Here is a 15,348-nt window from a genome sequence, read left to right on the forward strand (position 1 = left end):
ACCAAAACTAAATCCTTGTAATGGCTGATAAATTGTGGCAAATTGAATAGTGTAGAAGTGTAACCAAGTAACTCAGCAGCTTCATATCCTGTAGTACAGAGGACATGGCTTTACTGCTAGGGTTTTATTCATTGTGCAAACTGGAGCAGTTTAGAAGTTTAACTGAGTGACTCAGCAGGGGGCTAGGAGCCTCAATTAGCAAACACCCTCATGCTGTGCAACAAGAGGACACAGAGATGGTGTGAGTGCTACACCCACCCAATGGTGCACAGCCTGCATACAATCTAAGGCTCCTCCCACCTTTTGCTCTTGTTACTTTTGTTGTCTTCCATTGCTATGATCTGTTGCCCTTCTGCTTTGTCATCCTACCTGGGAACCAGTTGAATATGGACTTAAAATTCTACAAACTGGGGATGAAATAAATCTTCCCTTCATTAAATTTGGGCTTAGAGCATTTTGTCTCAGCAATGAGACAAAAGAAAGGAAGACTATCCTATACCTGCATGTCCAACATGTAGGGACAAGTTGTAGTGAGAAGTGAGCTCCAAATGACTTGCATAGCCCTGCTACTATGGCACTGACATCTGCAGCCCACACTTATCCTCTTTAGCTGGACCTTCTCACTGTGTGCAGCTTTCTTCAGATGTTCCATGTTCTCAGCATCTCCAGGCTCCTGGATGCTCCATTGCATGTTAGTCATTCTCAAAGCTTCACACACTTCCCTCAGGAGTACATTGCTGATGTCCCCACTCCTATTTCTTCTAAAATCTAAGGGGAAGCCTCACTGGCTCCACAATTCTTGCATTCTGTGTGAATATCAAACAAGCACCAGGTCAACAGTGCCAGATTTTGATGTCACCTTGAGCAGTTGCCAGGCCCCCATGGGTCATGGATGCAGACACCTAAATGACTGAATTTGGGAATATGTGTGCCTGGGTGGTCCTGGTTGAGCAGGCATTCCAATGACTCTGTTTGCAAAGGACAGATTTATGGTCTTGCACCTTTGGTACTGTAATGCATCTTGCTGATTTCTGAGATGTCCTAAAAGCCTATTTCTTCTTGTTGTTTTACAAAGTACTTGAGTTCTTTTAATGTTAATGTTTTCAGCAACAATGTTTACGTTTGTCACAACATTGCAGGTCCTTCCTTTCTGGAAAAATGGCAAACATTTCAAATCATTCTGCTTTGCTATTTGCCTTTGTTTCCTACCATAGGTCTGGCCTCAAGCAGCCTTCGGTATGCATGCCTGAACATTGGGCCTGTCTTTACCAGATTAAACGGTCCACAGCTCTATCTCTTAGTTGCTTGCAACACTTAAGGACACCATCAACATAGAGACAAATTTTCTATTTATGACTGAAAGCAATACTCATGGTATCTTTTTATATTTTCAATATATTGCTTTGTTTTCTTTTTAAGCTGAAACCTCATGAGCTGACTTGATATCATCAAGCAAGAGGGCAAGTGTTTACCTAAGGAGAGGAAGTAGGTTCACTTCATATTGAAAAGCAATGACATAATCAGGAAGTAGCACTTGGAGAAGGGAAAAGATATGAGCCTAATCTCTGTCTCTATTGAGCTTGGTAAGGCATCCAGATTCAGAGAATCTGGGACAAGAGCTATTGTACTTTCTGTAGGGAAGAGAGTTGTTTTTTCCTTTTTTGGCAGCAAGTGCTCAACATCTCCCGATATCACCTTGGGAACCTCCTTCCTCGAGCACTTAGCCCCATTAGAGGTCCTCGCTGGGATGGAACTGTGCAAAAAGGAGATGAGAGAGTGTTTTCCTGGGTGTTCCTGGATCACCTTCCAAGAGGTTCTCAAGGTACATCAGGACCCACCCTCCAGCCTGAGGTGTCCTCATATAAATCTTCTGGACCATCTCTGCAGGGAGATGCTTTGTTTTTGAGAGGACAGAGGTCTCTTCCAGACATGAAGGTGGATTAAAGTAAGGACCTGTGTGCTGTTTGGTGTTCTTGGCCTCTGTTCCACCATGCTGGGCCCCTCCTGCTGAAGTGAACACTCAACTCCAAGGCTCCAAGGTACGAAAGAGAACTGTCACCTTACAGTTTTAGCTTGCAATGTCAATAAGGCCCCAGTGCCTAAATGGACAAAAATGGATTCCTGGGTGAGGGGGAAAGGGGCTTCCTTTTCACTCTGTAAAAAGCATTATTTTCTACCACTGCTGCGGACCGGAAGGTGAGCGTCCAGCCCAGCAGAGGGGACTCAGGTCCGCCTGCCACCTCCTCTGGCCAAGGAGCACAGCACAGCTGCTGGCCGGAAGGAGGGAGCTGGGCCGAGCTGCTGAAACTTGCTCTGACCTCGCCTGTGACCTTCTTATGATCTGGAGAGCACCAGCACTACTGCCACTGCCTGGAGGAAGGAGTAGTCCTGCTGAGGAGGTTTGAGACCTACTTATGCCATAAAGGAAACTTCGATAAGCCTGGGGAGCTTTGCCATCCAAGAAGCTGGAATGATACAAAATATCCAATTCCTGGGAGATTATGAGATCCTTGCTCTAGGGGGTTGGGGACCCAATGGGCTTGCAGCCACACTATACTGGGCTTAACAGGATTTGGGATTGCCTGGACCACACCAGGTGCCCTTCTATCCCTCAGGGGAGCTTTGCTACCAGAAGGGGAAATTGTGCAAATTGAGGAAGATTTAGGTCTACCTGAGAGGAGCCTGGCAAGCCTCTTTTAATCCAGGGGCTCCACTGCCCAAGGAGGGAGCTACTACAAGAGGAGACCCAAGAGCCCAGGACATAAGAGTCAATTTACAACACGACCAGGGGAAACTCTGGAACAACACTTGAAACACAGTAATATAGGAAAATGACAAAATGAAAGACCAAAATGCAATCTCAAACATCCAGCCCATCCCAAGAAAGCCTAGGAGCCATGTACATAGAAGAAAACACATGCCATATACCTGAAATACCTGAACAATAGTAACAGAAATAAAGAAGCAGCTCCGGGAAGCTTTAAAGGAATTCAAACTCAAAATAATCTCCCAGATAAAAGAAGAAATGATAAAAGAAATGAAAGAGATTCTAAATATATCTAAAGAAAACACAGTTAAAAAATTGGAGGAACTAAATAAAAGGATAGAATCTCTGGATGAACAATATAAGAAACAAACAGAATATATAAAACAGATGCAAAGAGATATACAGGAAATCAAAAGCTCCATTGAAAGTTGTAAAAACCACATGAATGAATGCGAAGATAGAATTTCGGACCTCGAAGACAAGATTGCAGCCAGTGAACAGGAAAGGAAAGATATTTTAAAAATAACAAGAAATCAAGAAATAACAATTCAACACCTGCAAGATGATGCAAAGAAAAACAACATAAGGTTGATAGGGATAAATGAAAAACAAGGAGACAATACAAAGGATGTCAAGAGGATATTTAGAGAAGTAATTGCTGAAAACTTCCCAAACATGAAATTGGAAACTGATATCAGGATCAATGAGGCATATAGAACTCCAAATAGCCATAACCAAAATAAAACTACACCCAGATATATAATAATCACCATTCCAGAAATTGAACAAAAGAATAGAATATTAAAGCTGTCACAGAGAAAAGACAGATCACCTATAAAGGAAAACCTATCAGAATCACAGAAGACTTCTCAACACAAACAATAAAGGCAAGAAAAGCATAGAGTGAAGTATTTCAGACCTTAAAAGAAAATGATTTCCAACCTAGACTGATGTACCCTGCAAAACTGTCCTTCAAAATTGATGGATAAATAAGACACTTCCACAACAAAGAACAGCTGAAGAAATTCATGATCACCAAGCCAATCCTGCAAAGAATACTGAAAGACAGTCTAGATACACTTAAGAAAAAACCACTTAACAAAACAGACAATTAAATAGAACAGAATGATAAAGATGCAACAGCAGAAATATAACATGTCAACAACAAACCAATATATAACGTAAATGGTCTCAATGCACTAATTAAAAGAAATAGACTGGCATAATGGATCATGAAACAAAATCCAACCATATGCTGTCTACAAGAAACCCATCTAACCCAAAAGGATACTCACAGACTGAAAGTCAAAGGATGGAAAACAATACTTCATGCAACAGGAACCCCCAAAAAAGCGGGGGTAGCTATTCTGTTTGCAGACAATGTGAACTTCAAACCAATAATGATCAGAAGAGACAAAGCAGGTCACTACATACTGGTTATGGGAAAACATCAAGAGGAAGAGATAACTATCTTAAATATATATGTACCAAATTCCAAAGCACCCAGTTATATAAAACAAGTAATATCAGAAATGAAAAACCAAATTAGCAGTAATACAATTATAATAGGAGATTTTAACACACCATTGACACCAATGGACAGATCAACAGGACAGAAAATCAGCAAAGAGATAAAAGAACTGAATCACAACCTGTGAACAAATGGAATTGATAGACATATACAGAGTATTCCGCCCAACAACAACAGAATACACATTTTTCTCAGCAGTACATGGGTCATTCTCTAAAATAGACCATATATTAACTCACAGAACATATTTAAAGAAATGCAAAAGGGTTGAAATCATCCCCTGCATGTTATCAGATCATAGAGCTATGAAATTAGTAATTAATGATAAAAGATACTGCAAAAATCCCACAAAAACATGGAAACTGAATAACACACTCTTGAATAATCAGTGGGTCACAGAGGAAATTAAAGAAAAAATTAAACAATACCTTCAAACAAATGAAAACACAAATACAACTTACCAGAATCTGTGGGATGCAATGAAAGCTGTCCTCAGAGGGAAATTTATTGCACTGAGTTCCCACATCAGGAAAACAGAACAAATACAAATAAATTTTATCAGAGTCAATTAGGAAAACTGTTGAAAATATTCTGAGAACGTTGTTGTTGTTGTTGTTGTTGTTGTTGTTGTTGTTGTTGTTGATAATGATGATGAATTAAAGGGTTAGAAAGTCAAGTGCACAGCAGTTCCAGTGAGGTCTTCCCCATAGGGCAACAATGCTGCAGGCTCAGCCTTCCAAGGTTCTGCATGAGCTGCTGTCTTCTCCAGGAGTGGGATCAGTTTTTCTAGTCAAAGCCTTTGTGGTCACTTCACCACTGCCCTTTTAGGCAGGTGTCCAAGGATCCTGCTTTCTTACTCAGAGATAAATCGCCTATACATCCTCCAAATGGGTCTATAATATGAGATTTCCTGCATGTCTCCAAATCAAGAGCAGCTTCAGGCTGGGGCTGTGCACAGCTACTCAAGGGACACTTTCAAGGCTGCTGACTGCACGTGAGACAGAGGCAGTCTTGTACCTCTGCTCAGGTCACAGGAGAGTTCTGGAGCTGCAGTTTCTGTCTTCAGTGAGCATACTCCACCCTCACTGGCCAGGGCCACTGTTGTCTCGCAGTGCCCAGCAGGGGATGAACACTAGGCATCCTGTGGATGCTGGTGGCTCTGAAGAGAGCCTTCCCTCTGGGACCCACACATCAGCCACTCTTACCAGAGTGAGGGAGCCCAGCCACTCCCCTGGCAGCCTCCTGGTTGGGTTATGAATAAAACATGCAGGGTCGCTCTCTTGGGTTCTGCTGAGGGAGCCTCAAGGAAGCTCACAGGGGCCCAGGGACAAGCACCTGTGTGCAGTTCCAGGAACCCTTGCTTGGTTGTGGCTCCAGGACCCTGGCACAGTGCCGTGCTTGGCTCCTTCTGCTGTGAGGCCATTTGGGGCAGGCAGGAGGTCCCAGGGCAGTCTTATAGTAGAGCTTATACTGAGTTTCCCTCAAAATAGAACCTGTGTGAATAATAGTCTTGAAAATGAGAAATAGAAAACACTAGCCCCAACCAGCTTATTCTTGCCATCTGTCATGGTTTATGTATGTGGCCCTCAGGCCTCATGCATTTGCATTGTGCCTTTGTGATTGGTTTGTTTTCTAGCACATGGATTGATGGTGTCAGTGCTACACCCACATAAGGGTGGAGCCGGGACACAATGTAATGGCAGGAAGAAGGCATGTCTCTCTCTCTCTCTTGCTGGTTTCTGCCTTGTTGTTTGCAACTGCCATGAACTTCAGCCCCGCCATGCCACCCTGCCTTGGAGCCAACTGAGTATGGACTGAAAGCTCCAAAAACTGTAAGAAATAAACCTTTCCTTTCTCAACTTTGGACATCAGGTATTTTGTCTCAGTGGTGAGTAAAAAGTAACTAAGACAGAATTTGGTACCAAGGAGTGGGGTCATTGCTGTGACTATACCTGACTATGTTTTTTGAGAGGCTTTGGAAATGGCTTGTGGGCAGAGTTTGGAAAGATTTGGACATGTCATCTGGATGCATAGAGCTGGAGCAGCTTAGGCTATTCTGTAGAGGAGATTCTGGTCAGAGCTCAGGAGACCAGAAGACTGATGATAGAAAGCCTCATGGAAAACACCAGGCTTGGGAGGTTTCTGCTGAGAAGAAGGACTGCATTGGTTGTTGGGCTCCCCATAATGTGTGTTATGGCTTGGCATAAAGTTTGTCTGCATTTCGTTCATGCCCAGAGACTTTGCCTGAGACTGAGACTAAGGGCAATGGATTGATTAATCAGGTTTTCAGTGCCCTGGCAGTAGGGTGTGCATTTCCTAGTTTACTCGGCCCAAACTCACTCATCTAGCCTGTTTCTTTTCCTACATTTGAGTCACCAGCAATACATAATGAAATTGATCCTGAGGATTTGGCCGCTGTGTTCTCTCTTGCACTATGGCCCACTCTTCTTCTATAGGGTGTAATTTTCGCGGTGTGATTTGGGCCAAACTCACTTTTCAGAGTCTGTTTTCTTATCTTTAATAAAACTTTGCTACCATATGAGGGAGGGAAAGAGGCTTGCTTCTTCCTTTTTGCCATTTTTGCTCTTGCTATTTTAGTATCTGCTACCATCATGAATTTCAGCCCCTTTGCCTTGGAACCACCTAAATATGACTGAAACCTCCAATAACCGTGAGCTAAATAAAAATTTTCTCCTAATTTTTGGCACCAGGTATTTGATCCCAGAGAAAAAAAGAAAGAAAGGGAAGGAAAGAAAGAAAGAGAGAGAGAGAGAGAGAGAGAGAGAGAGAGAGAGAGAGAGAGAAAGAAAGAGAAGGAAAGAAAGAAAGAAAGAAAGAAAGAAAGAAAGAAAGAAAGAAAGAAAGAAAGAAAGAGAAGGAAAGAAAGAGAGAGAGAAAGAAAGAAAGAAAGAAAGAAAGAAAGAAAGAAAGAAAGAAAGAGAAAGAAAGAAAGAAAGAAAGAAAGAAAGAAAGAAAGAAAGAAAGAAAAAAACAAAAAAAGAAAGAAAGAAAGGGAAAGAAACCTGGACTTGTTTTGAGAGCTTTGGAAGCCATAGTCAGGCAAATCCCTCCTCATCATCATGAGTTGGCAGGGTGAGAAGCTTGGCTTTTCTTCAGTCTTCTTACTGCATAAATCAAGAGGCAAATGGCTTTGTCTTTCAAATAGACCAGCTGCAGCAGGTAGAGGAGGACCTTGATCAATAGCTGACTGACACACATATCATGTTGCAAGGTGTGGAAAGCACTGTCTCCTCCAGAAATGTCTCCAGAAGCGCGAGTCCTCAGGTCTGAGAAAGCTGCTGGGAAAATTTCTTGGTTTTGTATGCTAGACTGGCTAGTCATCAAATAATCATGGTAGAGGAACCCTGAGCCAATCTTTTGAAGTCTATGAGAAAATTTTCCTGAGTCCACAACTCTTGTATCATGCCTGTTCATCAAATAAACACAATGTCAAAATGCCAAATTCTGATGCCACCTTGATCAGTAGTCAGTATGCTCCTTGAGTCAAGGTGGCAGAGGCCTGGATGGCAGAACTATGTGTACCTAGATGGCACTGATTGAGCAGGCATTCCAGGAATTCTGTTCTCCCAAGAAAGATTTATGGTTTTTCACCTTTGATCCTGCAATGGGTAGGATCTTGCTGATTTCTGAGGTTTCCTCATGGCATCTTCTTGTCTCTGTACAAAATACTTGGGTTCTGTTAATGTTCATCTATTTGCTAAATATATTTACCTATTTAGCAAATATATTTGCGTTTGCCCCAACTTTGCAGGTCCTTCCTTTCTGGCAAAACTGTAAACATATCAAAGCATCCTGCTCTGGTATTTGCTTGTGTGTCCTAACACAGGTCTGGGTACAAGCAGCTATCAGTACCCATGCCAAATCCTGAACATTGGGCTGTCTTTGCTAGATCTCATCTAGTCCACATATCATACTTTTAGTCTTCCTCAAAGTCTTAGGATATGGTCAAAATAGAGATAAATTTTCCATTTATGACAGAGTGTAATACCCATGGTATCTAGACCTATTTCCAACATATCACTTTTTTAAAAAGCTATAACCTCCTGAGCTTAGTATTTACTGACACACTGACTTGATACTGTCAGCAAAATTTCCATTAAAAGAGCAGGTGTCTATGTAAGAGGAGGAAATTGAAATCATTTGGTACTGAAAAACAGTGAAATCAACAGGGAGTAAAACATTGAGAGGGGAATGGAAAGGCCACTAATGGGGCATCTGTGCTATTAGTGAATTTGGCATGGTATCCAGATTCAGAGAACAGGCTCTCTGGGGCAAGAGAATCTATACTCTAGGGCAGAGAGTTGTTTTGTTTTTGGAAAAGAGTGCTTGACATCTCCTGATGTCACCATGGGAGCCTCCCTCCTGCAGCACTTAGTCCCATTAGACGCCTTCACTGGGAAGGAACTGTGCGAAAAGGTGATAGATGGGAGGTGTTTTCCTGGGGGCTCCTGGGTCTCCTCCCAAGAGGCTCCAGCCACATCAGGATAAACCCTCCATCCTGGGTATCCTCACACAAAGCAGCCAGGCCACCTCTGCAAGGAAACTCATTGGCTTTAAGAGGTGGACAGAGGTCTCTCCCAGACTGAAGATGGAGAAAGGTAAGGACCTGTGCTCTGTGTGCTCTGCTTGGCCTCTGCCCTGCCATGCCAAGCTCTTCCTGCTGCAGTGGGCACTCACCTCCATGGCTGCATAGTAGATAAGAGCAATGTTACCTTACAGTTTTAGCATGCAGTGGCATCAAGGCCCCAGTGCCTAAACGGGCAAAAATGGGCTCCTGGGTAGGATTAAAGCACTTCCTTTTTATTCTGCACAAAGCAGTCATGTACCTCAATGTAGTAATTTGTGGACAGTGAATGTATATTTTTAAAAAATTACCTTTGAATACTACAATTGGAATTCAGGGCCTCATGCATCCTAGTCTCAATTTCTGCCAGTGAGCTGCAAACCCAGGTACATTAGAGTAACATCTTCTGAGAGGCAATTAATAAAATTGTTGAACCCTCTCAGAGAGTGATGGTGATGGTGATGATGATGATGAAGAAAAGGTTTAAAAATTCAAATACGTGGCAGTTCCATTGAGGTTGTCCCCATAGGGCAACAGCACTGCAGGCTCAGCCTTCTAGGTTCTGAATGAGCTGCTGTACTCTCTGGGTGTGGTGTTGTTTTTTCTTGTCTGGGGTCTTCATGGTGACCTCATTTTGGGAGCATGAATGCAAGGATCCTGTTTTTCCCCTCAGATTCAAAGAGCCTATGGATCCCCAAAACTGGTCCACAGAATGAGATTCCCTGCATTTCTCCAAGCCCAGAGCAGCTTCAGGCTGGGGCTGTGCGCAGCTCCTTCAAGGGACACTTTCAAGGCTGCTGACTGCATGTGGGACAGAGGCAGCCTCATTCCTCTGCTCAGGTCGTGGGAGAGTTCTAGAGCTGCAGTCCCTGTCTTCAGGAAGCACACTGCACCACTGGCCAGGACCACTGTCCTCTCGCAGTGCCCAGCAGGGGATGAGCACTAGGCATCCTGTGGGTGCTGCTGGCTCTGATGAGAGCCCTCCTTCTGGGACCTGCACATTCACCCACTCTTAGCAGGGTGAGGGAGCCCAGCCACTCCTGGAAGCCTCCTGGCTGTGTTATGAACAAAACACACAGGGTCGCTCTCCTTGGCTTCTGCTGAGGGAGCCCCAGGTAGGCTCACAGGGACCCAGGGACCAGTACCTGTGTGTGGCTCCAGGAGCCCTTTCTGGGTCATGCTTCCCAGGGCCCGGGCACTGTGGCACCTTTGGCTCCTTCTGCTACAAGGCCATTCGGGATGTGCATGAGATCCCTGAACAACCTCTGGGAAGGGTTTCTATTGAATTCCTCAAATAAGACCTGGCTAAGTAATAATCAGCCTCAAAAACCAGAGATGAGAAATGCCAGCCCCAGTCAGCACATCCTTGCCATTCTTGCTGTGATACATTGCTGTGATACATTCTGTCAACTTGAGAAGTTTAACTAAGAGACTCAGCAGGGAACAGGGTTCTTACTTTGTATCTGTGCAAGAAGAGGGCAAGAAGATTTTGTGAGTGCTACACTGGCCCTGGAGGGACATGACCTGTGTACAGTGTAAGGGAAGAAAAGAGGCTTGCTCGTCTCCTTTTTTCTTTTGCTTTTTTGCAGTTTTCTGCTGCCTTGAAGCGTTACCCCTGTGCCATGCCACTAGACCTTGGAACCAGCTGATTATGGACTGAAACCTCCACAAACTGTGTCTCAATAAATCTTTCCTTCCTTAATTTGGGGTGTCAGATAATTTGTGCCAACAATGAAAGAAAAGTAACCAAGATACTGGCCTTACAGAGCAACCATTCAGCAAGAGAACAGTACTTACATTTAAGTTGGTGAATGCCTGACTGGGGCTGGGTTTTCCATCTCTGGTCTTCCAGGATGACTATGTTCTGGCTGGTATCACTTTTGAGGACAGAGGGCTAGTTTTCAGGGCTCAGCTGGGGAATTCTCATACACTCAAAGTTGGGCTTCTGAGGGGTGACTATGTTTTGGGTCCCATGGTGACTTCCCATGAGGGGTGGGACTGGGCAGAGCAGGTCTCAGGGGTGGCATGGATGGCTTGGTGCCCTCTCTCACTCCTCCTCCATCTCTCTCTGCTTCCTGCTCTCCAGGAGGCAGCAGCTTCCCCTGTGCAAGGTCCTTGCCCCCATCATGTCTGCTTGGGAGCTGAGAACCGGAATGGAGCACCTGAACCAAATCCCCTTGTCCAGCTATTGGCTTTCCGTGTGCTGTTGGCTGTCCTTCATCTCCTGGCCGGGTCCTTTCTGTTCACTGCAAGGCTGGGCTGACACAGAGACCCTGGACCACAGGGATCAAACACGTCTGCCCAGCACTGTATCCTTCCTCTCACAGCTGCTGTGTGGGCACTATGACTGGTCCTCCCGGTGGCTGAGGTCTTCCCCGGACCAGGAGACACAGATCCCTGCTGTGCAGGGCGCAGAGGCTGTGGGAGAGGAAGGAGTGCGTGGTGAGTGGAAGTGAGTTTCAAGAGGCTGGGGTTGGGGTGGGGGCTGGGCCTGCACTGAAACACAGGTGAGGGGAGGAGGCTTGTGGGGTGCTGGTCAGAGATCTGGCAGGAAGAGGCTGGAGCGATGTTAGTAGGCTGGGGATTTGCAATGAGTAGTGGGGGTGATATGGGTGAGAGGAGCAAAAGGGAGACAGAGGAAGATGAAAGGAGGATATGGGCCAGGCGTGTAACAGGGTCACTGTTGCTATGAACACTTTCGACCTGGGGACCTCTCGCCTGAAGTGAGGTAGACTCTGGGCTTCAGTGCAGAGGACCATGGGGCACAGTTTTCAAGGTCTTCTCGATACTGTGTGGGGGCTCCATGGCCCTCAGAAAGGGTTGTAGTCTAGGACAGGATGAGCTCATACACACTAGCAAGGAGGTCCTAGAACTTCCAGATGACCTAGATATGGGATGACATGGAGAGTGTCGAGGGGACCCTGGGTTCCTGAGGGCAGCCTGATGCCATGGGGCTCTTGCATGGATAGATCAGGGAGCAGGCATAGCCTCCAACCTGTGACAGGGGGCCAGAGAAGAGTGGACAGGACAGGGAGGAGAATGATGACCTGAGAGGAGGGGGCAGGGGAGAGGGGCGACTGGGAGCCATGTGGAGCCCTTTCTCTAAGGGATGTGAGAAGGTTGTGATGCAGGCCCTGAAGGTCAGGACACCTGATGGCCACTCCTCAGGCCCCTGTCCTGGTCAGCAATGTCCTCTGGATTCCATTGTTTGCTCACTGTACTGTCTGCACCCTTCCGCTTGTGGTAGCATCCCAGGTCCATAGGGCTTAGGCTGTAGGACCTTGCATATGTGTGTGTTAGAGGAAGCTGGCAGGATGAACCCATGGGGAGGCCATGAGGACGCTGTGCCCAGTTCATCCCAGGTGAGTTTGTGCAATGATTCTCTCCACAGGGTTCTCGTTGTGTGGATGTCCCCGGGCAAAGGTGACTCCACGATGGGCTATGTTAATTCTACCCCAAGACCCTGGAATTGGATGGAGGAGAATATTTCTAACCTTGTACATATCCAGGCTGCATGGATCACTTACCCTCTTGGCACCGCCATCTCCCTCCTAGGGCTGGGGGGCAATGGACTCGTCTACGTCTTCCTGGTCTGCTCTGTTGAGTGGGACCACTTCTCTGTCTTTCTTTTTCACTTGGCTCTGGCTGATTTTAGCCTCCTTGCCTGTCTGGTAGTGCATTTCATGGGAAAGATCCTTGAGTATTTTCATGCCATCTGGATTTCATGTCCATACCTGGAGTCTTTCATTCCCACGTTCTACGTAGCAGTGCTCTGCCTGGTGGTCACCATCAGTGTGAGCCACTCCCTGTCCATCTTCTTCCTCATCTGGTACCGACTGCATTCTCCGAAGTATGCGTCCACCATCGTGTGCATTCTGACCTGGGTCTTGGCCATTTCCCTAATTGTGCTGAATGAAACGTTCTATGACTCTGATTCAATAGATAGAACATTTTGTTACTCATACATTACAGTGATGCTTCTGTTTATCATCACTGTTCTGTCTGTCACACTACCATGCACTGTGATTATGCTGCTGAAAATCAAGTGTGTCTCCAGGGTGCATCCACCCCGCAAGCTGTACATCGCCATGGCCCTCTCAGCTGTGTCCCTTGTATGTTTGGCCCTCCCTGTACTGCAACCCTTTCTGTATGATAAATATGATCTCCCATATAATGAGGAGCTTTTGTTACTGTTCTCCTGTGTGAACAGCAGCGCCAACCCCTTGGTTTATTACTTTGCAGGGAGAATGGGAAGCCAGAGGCTCTGGCTACACTTAAGGGAGGTTTTCCAGAGGGCCATGGGGGAAGAGTTGGACCCCTCTCCCGGACCCTCTGGTCACTCCACCTAAGGGTCAGTGTGAGTGCTGAAGTGACCCAGCTGGTGTGACAGGGCTCCTGAGGGACTCTGCCTGTGCCCTCTGTCCCCAGCGAGGTCACAAATGCAGCAGCTTCCAGCATCTGCAAGCCTGGCCTTTCACGCTGCAGCATTAGTGTCCTGAACTTCCCTGTGTGTGTGGGACAGTCCAGGTCTGGCTCCCATCCCTGTCTGAGCAGAGCTGTCCTGGCTGCTGTCCCATTATACATCACTGAGCTTTTCTTGCTTTGGTGAGGATTTTTTTTCTTCCATGCAGGCCAGTAAGCAACTAGACTGCATTTTCCATGTATTTATTATGGCAGGTGAAAGGCGGCCTCTGTGCAGCATATTCAAATTCACCCACATTCCACCCTGTGGGTGCTCAGAGGGCTCCATGAGAGGCTTCCCCTTCTCACTTGGAACTTGCTTTGCAGCCCAGGTTGCCCTGGAACTCATAGGGATGCCCCTGCCTCAGCCTCCCATGTGTTGGGATTACTTGTGTCTACTGCCACACATGACTGAAGACTTTTAAAGGAATTTTAAGCACTTTTAATGTTATTATAAATTGCAACCTCCATAATTTGCTTTCTTATTTTGACTCTGAAATCACAAAATGACTTTTTAAATTTCCATTCCTGCCAGCAATGCAGTGGGTGGTGCTCCCTGCACCAGCCTTCATACTTGTCTAATTTAGTTTCTTTTTTGAGTTTTAGTTGCTTTTGCACATTGGAAGTCCGTAGTGTTTCCATCCCTTACCTGAAGCTGGTGCATGCACAGAAAACATCTTAATCCCTTTTTTCACCCTCTTTCCTTTCCATTCCTCTCCCTCCCTCTATCCCCTTGTCTCCTTCCCTTTGGGAAAGACCTCTCTCCCCGCTTCCTCTGTCTCTCACTTTACCCTTTATTTATACTTTGAGTTTCTCATGCAATGTTTCAGCTTCTGAGTCTGATTTATTTCAGTTAACACCTTGGACTCCAGGTGCATCCATTTGCTTAGTGAAGACTTAAATTTACTGTTCTTTGTCGATTTTTGATGATAAAATAAGATAGAACATCACTATTTCTGGAATGAGATGAACATCCCTGTTCTTTTAGTTTGCATTTTTCTAATGGCCTTGGATGTTGAACTGATTTTCATGTATTTGTTGGCCATTTGCACTTCTTCATCTTGTTAAAAAGTTTTCATTGCAGTTACAATCACTGTGGAAATTGGTATGGAGATTTCTCAAAAAACTAAAAGTAGAAATTTGATTACACCCACATATTCCCCTTCTGGGGGTCTCCCTGTCAGAGTTGAAGCCATCTCCTTACCACACACGGCCAGCCCATGCGCAGGTAGTGCAGCTCAGAACAGCTAAATCCCACAGAGACCTGCCTGGCCCTCAAGAGCTGAATGGATAAAGACAGTGTGGTGCTGCTGAGCACAGGTGTCCTCTGCCCCGAAGAAGGACACGCCTGAGGCTCTGGTAGGGACGTCGATGCGTCTGGAAACCATAACATTAGGTGAAAAAAGCCAGGCACACAGCTTCACTATCACCTGGCTGCTCTCACATGAGAAAGCCAACACAGAAGGAAAGAGCAGGATGAAGAAGAGATAGGAGAAAGCAGGGAGATCTTTCTCAAATGGGAAAGAAAACAAGAGATGGAGGAGTGGGGAGGGAGATGAGGGAAAGGACTGAAAACAATTGGAAGAAAGAAAGGAAATAGAGCTTTGGCACATGGGGAGGGGATGAAGGAGGAGTAGGGGGGGAGGAGGTGGACAAGAGGAATTAAGACGTGGTGAGAAGGTGCACAGTACATGCCATCATTATTAACTGGCACCTGTACTAATAAAATAATAACAAGAGCAAATCACACAATGGGATTCTCATGTTCCCTTTTATCTGTCAAGCTTGATGCACTCTCCATAACCCCAGCATTTGCATGCTGCTCTTCACCACCTCTGAGTCACACCACCATTGTCTCCCTGCAGCTCCCTGACTTCACCTCCCCAACCCTGACTGTCCTGCTAGGTCTGTGCCCAGTGCTCAGTGCTGGTGGCCAGGGCCCTTGGCTTTGCCAAGGTTCACAGGAGCTCTTCTCCTCCTCATGCTGTTGGGCTGACTTCATCT

The 15,348-nt window shown here is 45.7% G+C and overlaps 1 protein-coding gene across 1 annotated transcript; it reads left to right on the forward strand.

The window, feature by feature from the left end:
• Positions 1–11,036: 11,036 nt before the first annotated feature.
• LOC101789283 (mas-related G-protein coupled receptor member X1-like) lies at positions 11,037–13,232 on the forward strand. Its single transcript, XM_005001282.1, has 2 exons — positions 11,037–11,335; positions 12,275–13,232. Exons 1-2 carry the CDS (start codon positions 11,037–11,039, stop codon positions 13,230–13,232), a joined length of 1,257 nt encoding a protein of 418 aa, XP_005001339.1.
• The last annotated feature ends 2,116 nt before the right edge of the window (positions 13,233–15,348 follow it).

Source organism: Cavia porcellus, unplaced genomic scaffold, assembly GCF_034190915.1.
Source record: "Cavia porcellus strain 051 isolate PalLab524CR breed Dunkin Hartley unplaced genomic scaffold, mCavPor4.1 scaffold_9, whole genome shotgun sequence".
In the NCBI taxonomy this organism is placed as follows: Eukaryota; Metazoa; Chordata; class Mammalia; order Rodentia; family Caviidae; genus Cavia; species Cavia porcellus.

Bases quoted from the DNA above. Each gene is read 5' to 3' on its own strand.
- LOC101789283 (XM_005001282.1), top strand. From the start codon at position 11,037: ATGGAGCACCTGAACCAAATCCCCTTGTCCAGCTATTGGCTTTCCGTG. The intron at 11,336-12,274 runs GTGAGTTTCAAG...TTCTCTCCACAG, and splicing joins GGAGTGCGTGGTGAGTGGAA to GGTTCTCGTTGTGTGGATGT.